The sequence below is a fragment of the Castor canadensis genome, chromosome 7, assembly GCF_047511655.1.
Source record: "Castor canadensis chromosome 7, mCasCan1.hap1v2, whole genome shotgun sequence".
NCBI lineage: Eukaryota > Metazoa > Chordata > Mammalia > Rodentia > Castoridae > Castor > Castor canadensis.
In genome coordinates this window covers 50,829,680-50,846,486 of record NC_133392.1, presented here as the reverse complement: position 1 = coordinate 50,846,486, position 16,807 = coordinate 50,829,680, and the positions used below count along the sequence as shown (strand labels likewise).

The window sequence follows — 16,807 nt, the reverse complement described above, 5'->3', positions numbered from 1 at the left end:
GTTTGGGAGGATGGGGACAGCTTGAATGGAATTCTTCCTTCATTTCCTGCAGTCTAAACTCCTTACTGCTAGCTATTTGCCATCCAGTTTAAATGGTAACTGCACACAGATCTAATATCCTAGCATTCGAAAATAAGTAGATGGTCAGGCTATTCACACTCTTATATAATTAATTTATTTTGAAAGTCACTCTTGCCATCCATTCTTGGGCTGAAGAGACCTAGATTTGTAGTCGATTCCTCAATTGCAGCTCATTATTCCCACATCATTTTAGCTCCTGTAATCTAACCTATGTGTAGGACCCTGCGTCGGTCCTGATTGTGTTACCTGACTTGCAAGTATATTCTAGATGGAAACAATTAGTAGAATTTTATTCACAAATAGGGACTAAAATAGTACAGTTTTATAAAATGTTACCATTTAGGAAGCTGAGTAAATTGTATGGGGATATCTCTCTGTTACAGTTTATGACAACATGTGGATCTACAGTGATCTCAATTTAAAAAATGAGTTAACCCCCCCCAAAACTATGGGCCTACTAATGTTTTTATTAAAAAAATCATGCATATCGGAATGTTTCCCAAGCCATTTCTAGTGATGCATACTATTTTCTTGGCTTTTCTGTTATATCGGTGTATTCTGTAAGAACTCCCAAAATTCCATTCTCTATCAAACTAATAGTTCGGTATTTATTATTTAGTAAGAGTAAGTGGGTTTATTTGTTTTTTAACTCCATTACCTATTGACTCACAGTGCAAGTCATTTGCCACAGTTGAACCTCCTCATGGTTTGAGAACTTTCCCTGTGGTTGCTTGGTGTTTTACTCATTGAAAAATAGCAGCATGATCTGCAAATATAGACTTATCACTCTTCTGATAAAATATCAGATAGATGAATACAGAATCTATTTACAAGGATTGGTATTGACATGTCCACCATAAAGAAATGTATTCATCTCTTTACTACATGTTGTTAAGTGAATTTTGTGTTTGTTGCAAAACATGATCCAATTAACATTTGGTTTTGTTTTCAAAACTTTGGTATGAAATCCATGCCATACACTTCTTGAAAGTCCAAATATGCTATATTTATTGATTCTGCTTTGTTTTGAAACATAGCTCCTTGCAACTTCATGTGTTAGATGAGTGGCTTTGAACAGGTTATTTAATCTTATCTTGCCTCAGTTTCCTTTTCTTTGCTTTGCAGAATGATCTTTTTGGCAATACTGGGTTTTGAACTCAGGGCCTCAAGGTTGCTAGGCAAGTACTCTACCACTTGAGCCACATCCCCAGCAAATTTCCTTTTCTTTGAAATGGAAGAAAGCATACTATGCTTAGGTTTGGTGTGAGAATTACATGGCATAACACATATGAAGCTCTTAGTATATTGCCCATGGTAAGTGCACAATGAATGTTAGCTATCTTTATTTAAAACCTGGGAAATCTTGCCCTATTCAGAATTTATACTGGCTTTTCTTCAGTTTATAATGCTTACACTGTCTTTAATGACCTATTCAATCACACTTTCCAACTACTTTCAGGGTGTAGAAATGACATTTCACACCATTCACTCTCAGTTCCCTCTAGACTCTTTTATATGACTGACATTTATGCTAGTTCACTGAAGCAAAAGGTATTTATAACAGCAGTAATCTATAGAGCTGATGGCTGAATAATTGTTATCTATTAAAGTTGAAACTACATTTGTTATAATAAAATCTGTTTTGTGCTATACCTGTGACATAACTGGGCCTGAAAACTTTAATGAATAATTTTTCTCTGGTGCTTTTATAACCATCTTCATGATTTCTGAAGGAGGAGGGAGCATTATATTAACCCTTTGTTTTCTAAAGAAAGCATTTAAAAAATTATTTCAAAAATTATAGATGGCAGTGTAATTCTCTGAGGCCATTTCTACAACTGCCTTATAGGAAGGAAAAAACCTTAGTCCTATATAATCCAGATTGCTAGGTAATTATTTAAGATTTTTTAATTTTTTGGTGGTTATGGGTTTGAACTCAGAGCCTTGCACTTTCCAAGCAGACACTCTACCACTTGAACCACATCCCAGCGCTTTTTGCTTTAGTTATTTTTCAAATAGGATCTCACTTTTATGCCTGAGCTGGCCTGGACTACAATCATCCTATTTGCACTGCTCATATAGTTGGGATGACAGGTGTGTACCACACATCTAACCTTTTCTTGGTTGAGATGAGGTCTCATGTACTCTTTGTGCTTGGGTTGGCCTTGAACAACAATCCTCCTGATATCCATCTCATGAGTAACCAGAATTACAGATATGAGCCACTGTGTCTGTCTGAAATTTTTTGTAGTTCAGTTTTTAAGTCAGTAAAAATATCAAGTTTAGATGTGTTATCCTGTTTACTTTCACTACAACTTTTTACAAATGAGAATTCTGAATTTGAAGAAACTTGCCTGGCCAAATATGTTACAACTATGAACAAGTGGCATTACAGACCAATATCAGGACTCTGACCAGAGATTTAGTCATTTTTTGAGTGACTTTTTAAAAGAACAATTTTAGATTTAAAGAAAATAGAGCAGATAGTACAGAGAGTTCTCATTCCTCTGTATGCCATTGCACCATACCTTATAGTCTTTAAAAAAAATAAAAACACCATTTCTTTGGGTTATTTTGGTATCATTCTTCCACGCTTGTGAAGACTACAGTCTTTGGAAGTGACCAGAGGGCATAACTAGGATCTTGGTATCTGACACTACACTGGAAACCTCCCAGGTCCAGGTGGGCAATTTCTCCCATTTTCCTGAGGCGCCATGTAACTCCGTCTTTGTGAAGTTGCTGGTCCAACTTCTTTGATTGAATTCAAAGAATTTAAGCAGACTAATGGATACTGAGGTTAATATTCTTGACTAGGCTTCCTCACAGACTCTGGATGAGCCTAGAAGAGGTATAGTTCTCACTGAAGGTTAGAATTTCCTTCAGCAGTTTTCCTGTTTGCTTTGTGTCTTCAGTTTTCCTTCTGATTCCCAAAGCACTTCTGTTTATAAATGAAAACTCCCTTTTGAAAATGGCTGTTGTCATCTTAATAGTAGATTTGTATCAGTTGCACTACTGAGGTAATCAATAGTGTAGGAATCAATTGGGGAGTCAATTAGGCTGAAAAATGATGAGTATCACAACACCCAGTTCTCTCTACACCCAGAGAGTACTTCTAGATGGTCAACATTATCAGCGATGATACTTACTCTTTCCCCGGCTCCGTAGTTCGGCCAGAGGCCTGCATCTGGGCAGGGCATTCCTCAGCCCAATTGTTATGTGAGTGGTTGGCTTCACTTTGGTGACACAGAGAGGGGAAAAGATGTTTACAGAGTACAAAGGTTGTTCATTGACCATTTCCAAATTCAGTATGATTGAAAGAGATTAATGTGTTCTAAGTCATACAGGTGATGAAACTGGAAATTGAATCTGGGTCTTTTTGAGCCTACGGCTCATGTTTTATCCATGATGGCAAACTGCCTCTTGGGACCTGCAGTGCCCTGTCATGAGACCCAGTTCTACTTTCTTGGTGGCAAATTCCCCACCCCTTTAACCCACACTTCTAGAGTCCATCCACAGAAGCCAGCACACAGAAGTCTGCTTGGGAGTGCCAGCCACTTGGCTGCCTGTGCTCCACTTGGCCAGCCAGCCCAACCCAGAATTCCTTTGCATTCCCTTTCATTCCCTCAGCCATCCTGACATGGTGATACCCTTTTCCTTTCTCCATGGTCTCTCACCATGTTCATCTGCTTCCCCAGTGCATCTGGGATGACTTCAGGTTTATTCATGTTCTCACTCTCCTATTTCATAGCTAAACCCTTAGCACTTCGAGGCATTCAAATTCTACATCCTTAAAATTGAACCCATCATGTATCCATCAGATGTTTTTTAGTTGGGTTTATTTTTGCGTTCCTGTGTGTATGACACTATTACCCTCCCTGCTATCTGTCCCGATGGGCAAGAACTCTGAGACTTGAAACTTATTAGAATCATGGACGTGCTTTTGGCTTATTTAGCTTTTAAAACCAACAGCGGCCAATGTTTTGGATTTTGGAATATATCTGGATGCTTTCTATGAGCCCACCATCATGGGCAAATCCAAGAGTACACATTAGCAAGTCTACATGACAATAGCTAATGTATTAATCAGTTAAGCCTTAGCAGTCCCTCTCAAGGTTTTACAGATAGAGATTTAATTTTTGAATTGCTTTAAAAATCACATTAGAAAAATGTATTTTTAAATCTGACCAACTCATTTAACAGCTGCCATAGAGCATCTGCTTCTGCCCGGGGTTGTAGCCAGATCAGAAGTAGTCTCTTGGCCTCACACACTGATAATAATTATTTCTCTTCTCTGTGTTCCCTATTGCTCAGTGAGTGGGCTTCCAGAAACATTTTAGCATCCAGCAACAGAGATGTGGATTCTTCTACTTCAAATGCCAAACTGCCCCTGAATGGAGTTAGCATAGCTCCCCCACTGAATTTAAAATGAAGTCATATACTACCAGCCTCACATGGTTTTTGTGAAGATTAAATACATACAAAACCTCTCAGAACAAGTGTGAGGACATAGTGAGTCACTCCATAAATATTACACGTGATTATTCTTATTTATTTGTAAATAAGGATTGATAGGAGATACAAGAGTAAATTGATTTGCATTTTCCATAGTAATCCCATAAAGGTACCTGTGAGATGCTCAGGTGAAACAATATTTAACTTTCATATTTTGAAAATAATTATTGACATACTGCTTCTAATAAATGGTGTTAACCAGTTTCTTGTCTTTATGTAATGTTTCAACAAGGATGTATGGATGTATAGTGTTAGTAATTTTGTTTTGTTTTGCTTTGTTTTACAGTGTTGGGGATGCTAGGCAAGAGTTCCACCACTGAGTTACACCTCTAGCCCAACATTGCTAATGTGTGTTAGTTTAAAAAATGTAACTAGCACATCAAATTCATGATTTCTTGGCCATGATTGCTTATGACGAAACTAAAGTGAAAAAAAGAAAACACCATTGAAATATCTATTGACTTGTATACACACATATATAAATGTATATAAAATTTAAAAAGTAGGCTTATGTGACTATGCCAAAAATATTGTAGGGATGTGGTTTTACTTCATTTCATTCCCTCAGTTAGTCTTGTGAGCCAAGCATCATAATTCCTCCCATTTAACAGATACAGAAACTGAGATTTAAAAATGTGTATCATTTTCAAAGTCTCTCTTAACTAGTGGTAGACCTAGGATTCAAACTAACAATCTTTGCTCTCTATTGGGCTTCTGTGGACATGCTTTCTCATTTTCCTTCTCAGGACTGCTTTTGTTTGTTTGTTTCAAAATTTTAAATTGGATTTTATTTCTTTAAGATGTATTTCTGAGAAATCTTAGAAAATACAAAGAAAATATTTTTATTCATATAAGAGCACTCTGTTTAAGTGTGCAATGCAGTGTTGCTAACTATAACCACAATGTGATACAAAAGATCTCTTATTTGTCACAGTCCTAAGAGTTTGGCAGACCAAACAAGGAAACTGAGGGAGGTTAGAAACTGATTAGAGCGCCTTAGATAATGTAGGCACACTAGATTCTTGGCTCCCAGACCCCTTCCTCTAAACTCTAATTCCTCACATCATTGGTCCTGGCATGCTGCCCCTTCCTTTGAAATAAAAAGTAATGTGTCCTCAGGGAACCATCAGAAGCCACCCAGTTTAATATCACCATAGGCTTCTTCCTATCAAAGAGCAGGGTCTGGAAGGGGGTGGCCTGGGCTCCGCTCCCAGGATGACAGCAGCACTGGCACAGAGCTTAGTGATTTCTGTCTACACAAATGTACACACAAATACATGCCCCAGCTGATTTAATTAAACCCCTTCTCAACTCAAATGGTGAGTTTGCACAAAGAACTGAGTCTCTACCAAATTACCAGTTTTTGATTCTGTTGCTTTTCAACTGGTTGTTTGGGCTCTTTCTGGTTCACAGCTTTCTTCAATAGTGAATTGGAGGGAAGGGAGGTTAAGATGTTAATTAGGCAGCAGTGCTAAATTATGCAAGTGCCCATGGAAAACAGATGCCGTGTAAATGCAGGTTTACAATTACTACTGTAATACAGTTTTTTAAAAAAAGATTTGTAATGATCTGTGATTCTATGAAGTTATATATTAGGACTCCATGGGCTTCTGAAACTGAGCTCTTTTACACACTCTGCATCATAATCATGTGTTTCCATGTGGACATCACGTGCTTCATTTGGACATCATTATAAAACAGCAACAAGTGACCTATGTTAATTTTGGTCACTGGATCACAGCTGAATTGAAAGGCTGAGAGTCGCAGTGCTTTCCCATTTCAACAAAAATAGGCTGGTCTTAGGTACTTGCTGAAGTATAGCTGACAAAAGTACTACAAGTTGGTTTCAAAGGCACAATAGGAGATGTTAACCACCCTCCCAGTCTACAACCCGCCTTGGGAGAAGCAAGTTGAAAACACATGAGGACCTAATCAGATCTTTAATGTTACACAAAGCAAATTGCATTTCAAGCTTGAAAGAACAAGGAACCATTTTAAATGTAAGATTCATCCAGTACCAAATTGTGACAAGTACTTATTTTGGAAAAGTGGATTGTCAGTATTTTCTGATTCTGCTTATTCACCCAGAAAATCTTTGTTTCTTATTTTCTTTAATGAAGTAGGCATAAGAGAAAGTCGGGCTATTCTGATATTTGTGCTGGGAAAAACTGAGACATGATAGTTTGTTTGGGCTGCTTCTTGAGTAACTCTGGCCAGAGTCAGGATAGAACACTTATCCTGGCCATGCTGACTCAGTGTCCACCGCTGACAGGCTTCACTACTCTGTCTTCACCTCCATAGTACAGGAACATCAGCCCTCTGGTCTGACCTTGCAGTAGAGATAATAAGCTAACTTAAAAGAGAAACGACCATATTCAGGATTCAGGCACAGAGCTGGTCAGCTGGAGAGAGGGTTTGGAATAGGTTCTGTTTTCATCTTTGTTTTGTCCAAAATAAAATTCTACATAAAATTTGGGAGAAGAAAATAAACCATTCCTAATTCTGGGTGCTTTGTAGTTACTATGTAACCTCTTTGACCTTTTAGTGCATTTATTTGTACAAGTGAATGTTGCCTTTTATACAAAATGAAATCATTACTGTTGTGTTTTGAAATCTGTGGTTTTCCTTTAAGCATATTCCGAACGTCATTCCATGGTGATAAGCAGAGGTCGCCATCATTTTTGAGAGTTGCTACATAATTTTCTCTTTGGGAGTGTCTCTTCCCTGTCTTCCTCCTCTGTTTCTTCTCTTCATCCCCATTTTCTTCTCTCTTCACTGGCAAATCTTTTATCACTTTTCTGCCTCATAACCTATAATCTTTTGCTCCAGCTCCATTTTATTGTTTTCTTTTGATTTATTCTACTGCTTTGCAATATACCCTCCAACATATGCAAATAATATGAAATGATTTTTTTGTGGTTTTGGGCCATGATAACTGAATAACTCAAACTGAAATAATTTGTTTCCTTTTTTTAAATTGATGGCTTTGTAGTATTTTCTATTCAGGTTCTCTGAGAACAAACATGACAGTATTTTGAAAGCTTTTCATATTCCCAGAAGGAAGAAATGACAGAGGCAAGCCATTATAATGAATGTTTATGATCTTTATTTAAGAACATGACAGTCTCAAGCCCTCTGCCACTTCTAAATCTTGATAATTTATCTTGTTTCCTCAGATCCTATGCCAGTCCACAAAGAAGGGCAAAATGAAGCCGACAGTGCACCAGAAGACCTCCAGTCTGTCGGGACCAGCAGACTGCTGTATCATATCACTGACGGCGACAACCCACTGCTGTCACCACGATGCTCCATCTTCAGCCAAAGCCAGAGATTCAACTTAGACCCTGAGTCAGCCCCGTCTCCACCCAGTACTCAGCAGTTTATGATGTAAGGAAATCTACTTTTATTATCTTCCTTTCATACAGTTTTTCAAATAAATTTACAAACTACCATAAAGTATGTTTCTAAAATAGAATGCAACTGCAAGACATGAACAATAAAGTGAAAATCAGTGTTCTTTCCAGTTGAGAATGCTGTCTCAGGGCTCAGTTCCTCTGGAGGAATGGCCACGCAAGTTAGCCTACCATAGGGACTAAATGACTGAATGTTTTTGGTGAAATGATTAGAATTCTAAGTATGGGCAAATGTCAGTGATACCATTCACAATTAGCTCAGTGTTCTTTCCACATCCAAGGGTGACATCAGTGGATGGATTATGGACTAGAGAGTTTGTCCACCTCAATTCCTTCTTAGATTCTAGAAAAGTTGTCACATACAATAACTGTCCTCCCCAATTAGATCAATAGACATCTATCTCATATATGAAATCAGGGGCTGGTCCCCCATCCACTGTGATTATAATTTTTATTTAAGATTAGCATGAGGTTGAGGCACTGTGTTATTTGCTTTTAGGTTTCACAAATAATTGTGATACATAAGTAAAACTGACAATCCCTTGGCTTAAAATATGCTTAGAGAATATTCATTTTTTTCTCCCATAGCTTATGCTCTGATTCTTGAATTTATCTAAACCTGCGTCCTTGAACTATCCATTGATGCACTTGAGGGAGTCAGTGAATTACTATTGTATGTAAATTGTGTCACATGAAAGGGTGCTCACATTTTCTGCAGACAGTGCCCAATCCTTTCATCATATTTGATAAGGTTCTGTTATGCCAAGTAAAGGCAGCCACCTTGAAATCTTCCTTGGATATGTTAATGGGTATGGTTTATGTAATTTGTTGAAGACATTGTCTCAGCAGGGCTGTCTCTTCTGTCTTAAATTGGCCTCTCTAAGCTTTTTGAGATGTGTTTCTTCAACTAATATTGTGACATTTTTATACTAAAGTACCTTAATGTAGTTCTGGAGGCCCTCAGATAATGAGCTGCACTCTAGACTGCTCTGATCATCTTGTTTGCAGATCATGGAGCAGCGTTTACTAGAAGACTATTGTTTTTAATGTTCCTTGCTTCCCTGTAATCATGGCAGGCCCCGAAGTTCTTCACGGTGCAGCTGTGGTGACGGCAAGGAGCTGCAAACCATCACCCAACTCACCAAGCATATCCAGAGCCTCAAGCGCAAAATTCGGAAATTTGAAGAAAAATTTGAACAGGAAAAGAAATACCGGGTAAGGAACCTAGGGTTTAATAAAAGAGTAGATTTTGTCAGACAAAGGTTTGTGGGTTTTTCTGAGTCTCTGTCCTTCCTTTTTGGGTACTGCTCTCTTTCAGGGGACAGCTCTATTCCCACTGGCTAACCTAGAATGTATCATAAGTTGGGTTCCCATCCTGAATCTGCCTTGTTCTCACATGCACTAAGATATTTCCTAGTGACAGATTATAACTCTTATTTCTGTACTTATTTGATTATTCAAATTTATTTTCCCTGAGGAAAAAATTCTTACCTTATTATCACTAGTTTTTGGAAAGACTTAAATTATAGTTTTTCCCATCTGCATTTTGATAAGAATCTATTAAGGACCTAGCAGGCAGAAATTAGTTGTGGAGAATAATGAGTAAGGGATGGTCTTTTGGGCATTAAAGTACTTCCTGGTTGATGAGTGGAGATTTCCCAAGTGACACCAGTTCAGGGTACTCAGAAGAACAAACTTTGAACCATTCTTTCTCATGAGAGACACAAGTCTTTGTCTGGCTCTACAGTGCTACAAACAGGAGCCCTGTTATTTCTCACATAAACAATAGAGTCATAGATAAGTGTTTTGATGGCCATTGCTACTTATGTGTTTTCTCTTGTGCTGACCATGGCATAGAAAAAAAATCATAGTAACATAGGATTGCACAAAGATGTGAGATCTTTGGGAGAGGGCCCAGAATAGCTTGTTATTAGAATGAAAGAGAACAGGGAATAATCTCTCATACATCTTAAAATATTTAAAGGTGCACTAAGTACTTGATACAGAGGCAATGGAAATGTTCCTGTGAATATGTGATAAGTTCTGGGGAGGAGCTTAAAGTAGGTAATATTCAGTTCTTTCATTCCTCCTGTTCTATGTGGCCACAGCTTCACTAAAAGAGGAGTGGTTTTAAGCTTCACAAAATGGAAAAAAAATCAAATTGGCTGTCAAGATAATCTTAGTCAGGGTTTTAAAGATTCTTCTCTTCCTTAGAGTCAGGCATTCACAGCTTCTTAATTTTTTAGAGTGTTGGGGGGGCTTTACAAATTATTATTGTTATACTATTATTATTATTATTTTACATATAAGAAAACTGAAGCCCAGTGAAGACTTAGAACTTGCCTAAGGTAGTTGTGTCCTATTAGCACCGGCTTGGAGCAGTGAATTAAAGATGAGTAGGTTTTCCATGTAGGAGTAGAAATAAAAATCTTTTGTGTGCTATTTTAAAAGGTCAGATATCCTGGAAGAAGCTGATATGGGACGCGATGAGTAACAACTAGGGGCTCCATTTCCAGGGCCTGTTAACACATGTGACCCATCAGCGCTTGAGTCGGACTGCACTGGATTTGAATCTAACCCATTAAGGAACTTTCGCCCTTACTCTTGTTATTTCACCTGTCAAGTCTGTCTGTCCATCTTTAAAGTGGAGTTATTAGTTATTATTAGTAGTGACTTACCTATTAAATTAGGGAGTACATGTATAATTCTTATTACACTTTTTGGCACAAGGGGAATAACTGGTCTTATTATTAACCTTTTAATCTGTTTGAGTGATATTTGAACAGGTACCCAGTGCCACTCTCTGCCTTGTTAGAAAATGAGGGGAATTTGTATACTAATTCTCTACTGGATTTTTTTCTGTCAGTAGCCACACACCTTGGATTATTTTTCTCAGTTCTAATGTCCACCCAGTAGTTGCCTGTTTTGAAAGAGAATTTTTTCTGGCACCTCCTGCCTTTGTTTTGAGAAGTTTTAAAGCAGAGCAGACAGATAGACACACATTTAAATATGCACACATGCAGAAGGACAGATGTGAGAGCAGTAGGGGATGGAGGTACATAGTCACTGCTGCTTCAGTGTGTCTAACAGCTTTTGATATAATCAGAGCCTTACATATCCTAGGAAACAGGGCTTCCCCCTGCCCTTCCTGTCAGGGTGCCAGGCTGTGGTGAGAGGCTTGACATGTCAATGGACTTTAATTGGTTGCTGGGTGTAAGGCTTCCCTTCCTGGCAGTCTGACTACGGAATTAATAGCACTCAGTGCTAATTTTTGAATCCAAGCTCCCGCTGGGTTTCTATGCTGTTCTTACGTCTTTGAATAATATATCTTCCCATCTTTGTTGAATGTAACCATTTTATATCTCTACCCAATACTGTGTTATTCCCCACAACTGTCTTTGTATTTGATTACTGGACTCTGAATTTAGAAGACATCATCCAGAGTGTCTACTTTCAGTGAAATCAGAAAATGTTAGAGTTGGAAGAGACCACCAATAGTTTCTTATCAGATGGTTGAAGAAACTGAGGCCATGGAGGGGAGTTGAATTCCCCAGAATCATACAACAAAGAACCTAGACAAGATAACAACTCAGGGCTTTTCATTACCAATCAAGAAATCTTTCTAATGTATCTTAGGAGCCGTCTTTGGCAGACCACAAATCCTCCCCAATGGTATTTTCAGTTATGGGGTCTGGGCATCCATTTTAATTTCACTGAACAAAACTTAAACTACACAACTTTTGGGTATATGACCATATCTATTAAACCAGAATATTTCAGTTTGGAAGTTAGAAGGCTTGAACATCCACAACTTGTTTGTGAAAACTTTTATGTGATTTTAGAGCTGCTATCCTTGTAATCTTGTTTAATCTCTTTTAAAAGTTCCCCGAGGGTAGAAACTGATTTTAGGCCTTTTTCAGATCCAGGTGCTGATGGCTCACACCTGTAATCATAGCTACTTGGGTGGAAGAGATCAGTAGCATCATGGTTCAGGGCCAGCCTGGAGCAAATAGTGTGTGAAACCCTCATCTCCAAAATAACCAGAACAAAATTGACTGGAGATGTGGCTCAAGCAGTAGAGTGCCTGCTTTACAAGCAGGAAGACCTGAGTTCAAACTCCAATCCCACCAAAAAACAAAGTGGTAAATTACTTTATCACAAAATTTAGCCTTAAATTTCTACTAAGTCCTAAGTACAATGGTAATAATTCATATCTTGGTTGGTCATTGGCTTAGAGTCTTGAGGGTTTTTTTTATGTTCCTTTATTTTTTTTAGCATATTTCAAAAGATGGAATCAATGATGTGGGGGCAGATCCATTGAAGCACTGTTTAATAAGATGGATTCTTAGATTGGAAAATTATCTAAGGAGTCTGAGAAATCGAATATAAAACATTGACTGTTCATATAACCAGATTGGTACCCAAAGGCAAAGTAGTAGACTGTATACCAGGGAACTAATACAATGCACCATTTCAATAGACCATAGGTAGGACTGGACTAAGTTGTTGGGGGTGGGCAGAAGGGGGAAAAAGGCCCACAAGTCACACTGTCCATGGTTCTGAAACTAGGCCTCCTTCATGGAAACAATAGTCTCTCCAAGCTCCCTAGGAAAGAATCATTGTTATTTTCTTTCAGTCATCCATTTTATTTTGATTTTTAAACATGTGATTTTATATCAGTATAGAACTAATAACCACAATATGTATTTCACAATGAACATACATAATCCCATGTACGTTTGATGATCTTACCATACAAATATTGATTTCTCCTTTGAACTTGACACATATGTGTTTTCCATCTTCCTGTGGATTTAGTGGATCCATAAGAAATCATGTCAGAGCCCCAAGATTTGATTACTAACAATCCACACACTTCAAGCTATTATGTTTATGATCATGTCATTTTGAGCATTACTGTACAGTTCCTCACATATCCTTAGTTCAAAGTAATCATTAATCTTCTTGAGCCTGCATTTAAGTTACAGTGGTGGCCTGGACTTCTTTATGAATTCTCCTTACTAATCTGTGGTGTAGAGGGTAGTATGTTTAGCTACCCTTCTTTCCTAGTTTCTCTTTTCTGTAGAAATACCACTTTTGTTCTCTGAGAAGGAATTCAAAAGTCAAGCAAGTGATTTGAATTGACAGAATCATATACTTCTAAAATATAAAATATTCTTATTGCCACATCTTAGGCATGCTAGCTCCTTGTAGGATATGCATTCTCCTCCATGTATATTTGCTAGTGTAGACATGTTCACTATTCCTTTGAAGGACTGGTAGACACACTACTACAATCATCATCACTACTGCTAGTGAAAATAATACCAACAGTAGTAATATTTATAGTTCTAGTTAACTAACAGTTCTATAGGGTTTATCATGCAATTGGACTTGTTTACAGTGTTTCACAGGCATTAGCCAATCAATCACAGGAAATTTATGAAGAAGGTAATGTTATAATCCTCATTCAATAAATGAGACTATGAGCATAGAAAAGCTAACTAATTTGCCTGAGGTCACCACATGTATGATTAAATTTCACTTTAATGTTAGTTCCAGTGGGATCTTAGTCTATAAATAGTGAAAGGATTAGAAATCTGGTTTCCTCCCTGACAGACTGCCTTCTCAGAACATTTGTCAGGTCTTAGAGACCTTGGGGTCTCTTTTCTTTGGCTTGAGGGGTAAGACTGATAGACTTTATATCTCCCAGTTTGTCAGTATTCTCCAGCAGGTAATTGTCCTAAGCCATGTATGTGCGCTACAGGCAAGGTTGGAAGCAATGGTTTATATTGCCAGTGCAGTCATGTCCATTCATACAGACAATGGCCTGGCAATAAGGTATGGAGTATGGATGGTCTGCAAGGGGATTGAGTGTTAGACAGTAGGGGGCACTGGCACAGCTAGGGCATGTGAAAATGCTGGGTGACCAAGCGTGTTTAGAATAATGCCCTTGACAAGGATAAAAATGTAGAAGATGTTAAAAATGTTTGTTTTGTTTTCCAGAAGCAACTCCATCAGCTGGAGTTTTCATGCCTGAATGTCTGTCCCAGTTTTGTATGTTCCTGAACTATCTTTGTGTGGCTGGGCTGTTTAAAAGTTTTGTTTTTCCTTTTTCTCTCTTTCTTTCTGTCCCTCCTTCCCTCCCTTCCACTTCCATTTTCCCCTTGTTCGGCAGCCTTCACATGGTGACAAGACTTCCAATCCTGAAGTCCTGAAATGGATGAATGATTTGGCTAAAGGTCGTAAACAGCTCAAAGGTAAATGCTAGCCAAAGGTCTTTTTTTCTCAGAAAAGCAGTTAAAATAGTATAATGTGCTCCAGGGCATTTTTGATTCATTTCTACCTGTTTCCTGCTTAGATTGGAGGCTTCTTTTGAAATAAAGGAGGTCCTGGATCTCCTTTATTGTAAAGCCCCATTTGATAAATCTCCTTCCAAAGAGACTGAGGACCTCTAGTCTCCAAGTAGAATGATTTGCTCCAATGCCAGGAACATTTCAACCTGTGGAGGTCAACCTCCATGGTTATTGGATTGTAGGATGTTGGAAACAAAAGGGGCCTGAGAAATCATTTCCTCCCCATTCACCATTGCACAGATGAGGACTTTTGCCCAGAAAGAAAGGAGGTATGAATAAGGTGTAAGATGTGGTCTTCCTGCTTCCTAGCCCACTGCTCTTCTTTCCCTGTCCCTCTCTGGAGATGGTGGTATATTAATCAACTTTAAAATTCATTCTAAAAGCACTGTTACTACCTACCAAAAAGAATTATTTTCATCTTCCTCCCATACTCTAATCTAGTACTTAGAGATATGGGGTTTCTCCAAATTAAACTGTAATGATGTAACACATAATAAATATGCAGTGTTTTAACACTCAGCCAGAGTCTAGCTAAAAAGTAAACATCAGACAAAGAAAATGAACTATGTAGTGAGAAATCACTATAAATGCCTTAATCAAATGATGCGCCCCATAGCATACTCCAAAATATAAGTCCCTAATATGCCCCCGGTGGCATCTTCATTTCTAATTATTTAGTTTTGTATGAAGTCACCTTGTACTCATTGTGATCCCAGAATTTTAAAAAGTGGCATTAGACATAATTGTGAAATCTAGCATGTTGGGGCTGGCATTCCCAACTTCCCTTTCCCATCCAATTTGTGTTTACTTGGGTGTCTAAGTGTGTAATGACTTCCAGATAATGCTTGTATTTCTAACAGGCTCTTGCTAAATACACATCTTTCAAAATACATCAGTGAATTGTTGAATATAGAGTTTCAGGTGCTACAGTAGGTAACAGGTGAAAACTGGAATTAGATACCAATGATCTTCCTTTACTCAAATCTAAACGAGTTACTGTCACAAACTATTCTTCACCTCCATGAAATCCTAGCCTCAAGAGCCCTCTGTTTTCATATCTGATTGGAGATTTATGACATTGACCATGGTTATTAAGGCTGCCCTCACCCTATGGAAAGCCATCACTGGCATTGTTCATTTCTAACAATCTGACACCAGGAGAGGGAATTACTGAAAAGTTTTTGATCTTATTAGACTCAGCGAGTCCTTCTTGCTCATGGTAATTTTTAGCACTTCTCTTAGAATTAAAGCTGAAGCTGTCAGAAGAACAAGGGAACATTTCTAAAGGCCCACCTCGAAACCTGTCCTACGAGCAACCCACAGTCCCCAAAGAAAATGGGAAGCCAGAAGCTGCAGGCCCTGATCCAAGCTCCTCTGGAGAAGAGACTTCAGAAGCTATATTGACAAGCCTGAAAGAGAAGAGAGAGCAGCTTCCTCCACAGGAAGACTCTAAGGTACTTTACCATATAATTATAGGGCCCCAGCAGTCCACACAGTACCAGTGAGGTCATGCTTTCAACCAGTCTTCCAGAGCACTTTGCCACTACATAAACATCTTTAGGAGACTGGCTCCAAAATTTTAGTCATGAGTTCCTGTGACTTGATGGCTATGAACTATGGGTATTGGCGTATGATTCCAGGATGTGAGGCTGTTCTGGATGTTATACTGTTGTGTGTTTATAGAAAGAAAACGGCAAAGACACAATGCTATATTATATCCCTTTCTCCCCAATATCATCCCCCAAAATAGCAAACAAGCCCAAGACTAGGGAATAAGTATTACTGTCTGAGGACAGAGCTCCAGTTATAGTCCATTCCTCATATGGGAAAATGCAATAAAGCAAAGATGAGGCATAAAAAATAAGAAAAGTAGTTTTGTATTTTATATAATAATAGAAAAATAGTTTCTTGGGCAGTGTTATTTGGAACTAAAGATTTCCACTTTAGACATCTTAGTTTGAAAACTGTGAGACAACTAGATAGCATTACTGTATATGAGCCTAGAGTTTAAAGAAAAAAATTTTTATGGAACAGAAAAAAGTGATTAGCATTTGCCTGGTTAATCCCTCCTCATCCTGATTATCTACTTTTCTTTTTACTTAGGCCAGGGAAACTTTGCTGTAGTCCTTCCTTTATCAACTCTAAGACTGGTGTGGTTGCCTTTCATCCTTGAATAAGAGTTGCAGCTGCCCTACCATAGCTCTAACGGTTCTGTATGTCATTTTCTACACTTTAAACTTCTTGCATAGATGATTATGGTCCCATAGTACTTACATAGAGGAGCTACTCAATCGTGTTTGCTGAGTGAATCGACAGTTGCACAGATGAATGAAAAAAATTAGTACGTTTAGCTTTGGAATGAAGTCTTCAGGAGGATGATGCCTTTACCTATTCTGTTGTTACCAACTCTACAAAGGCTCATATGTCATTGTGTTCACGTTTCAC

General features: G+C 38.2%; 1 protein-coding gene across 8 annotated transcripts in view; it reads left to right on the top strand.

The window, feature by feature from the left end:
* The window catches only part of Fam13c (family with sequence similarity 13 member C), a 126,864-nt gene that overhangs the window by 96,029 nt on the left and 14,028 nt on the right, over nucleotides 1-16,807 (top strand). For all 8 annotated transcript variants that reach the window (XM_074078904.1, XM_074078905.1, XM_020186969.2 and 5 more), the window contains 4 exons: nucleotides 7,770-7,980; nucleotides 9,083-9,221; nucleotides 14,185-14,266; nucleotides 15,605-15,816. In XM_074078904.1, coding sequence (XP_073935005.1) covers nucleotides 7,770-7,980; nucleotides 9,083-9,221; nucleotides 14,185-14,266; nucleotides 15,605-15,816 — 644 coding nt within the window. The remainder of the gene's footprint in view (nucleotides 1-7,769; nucleotides 7,981-9,082; nucleotides 9,222-14,184; nucleotides 14,267-15,604; nucleotides 15,817-16,807) is intronic.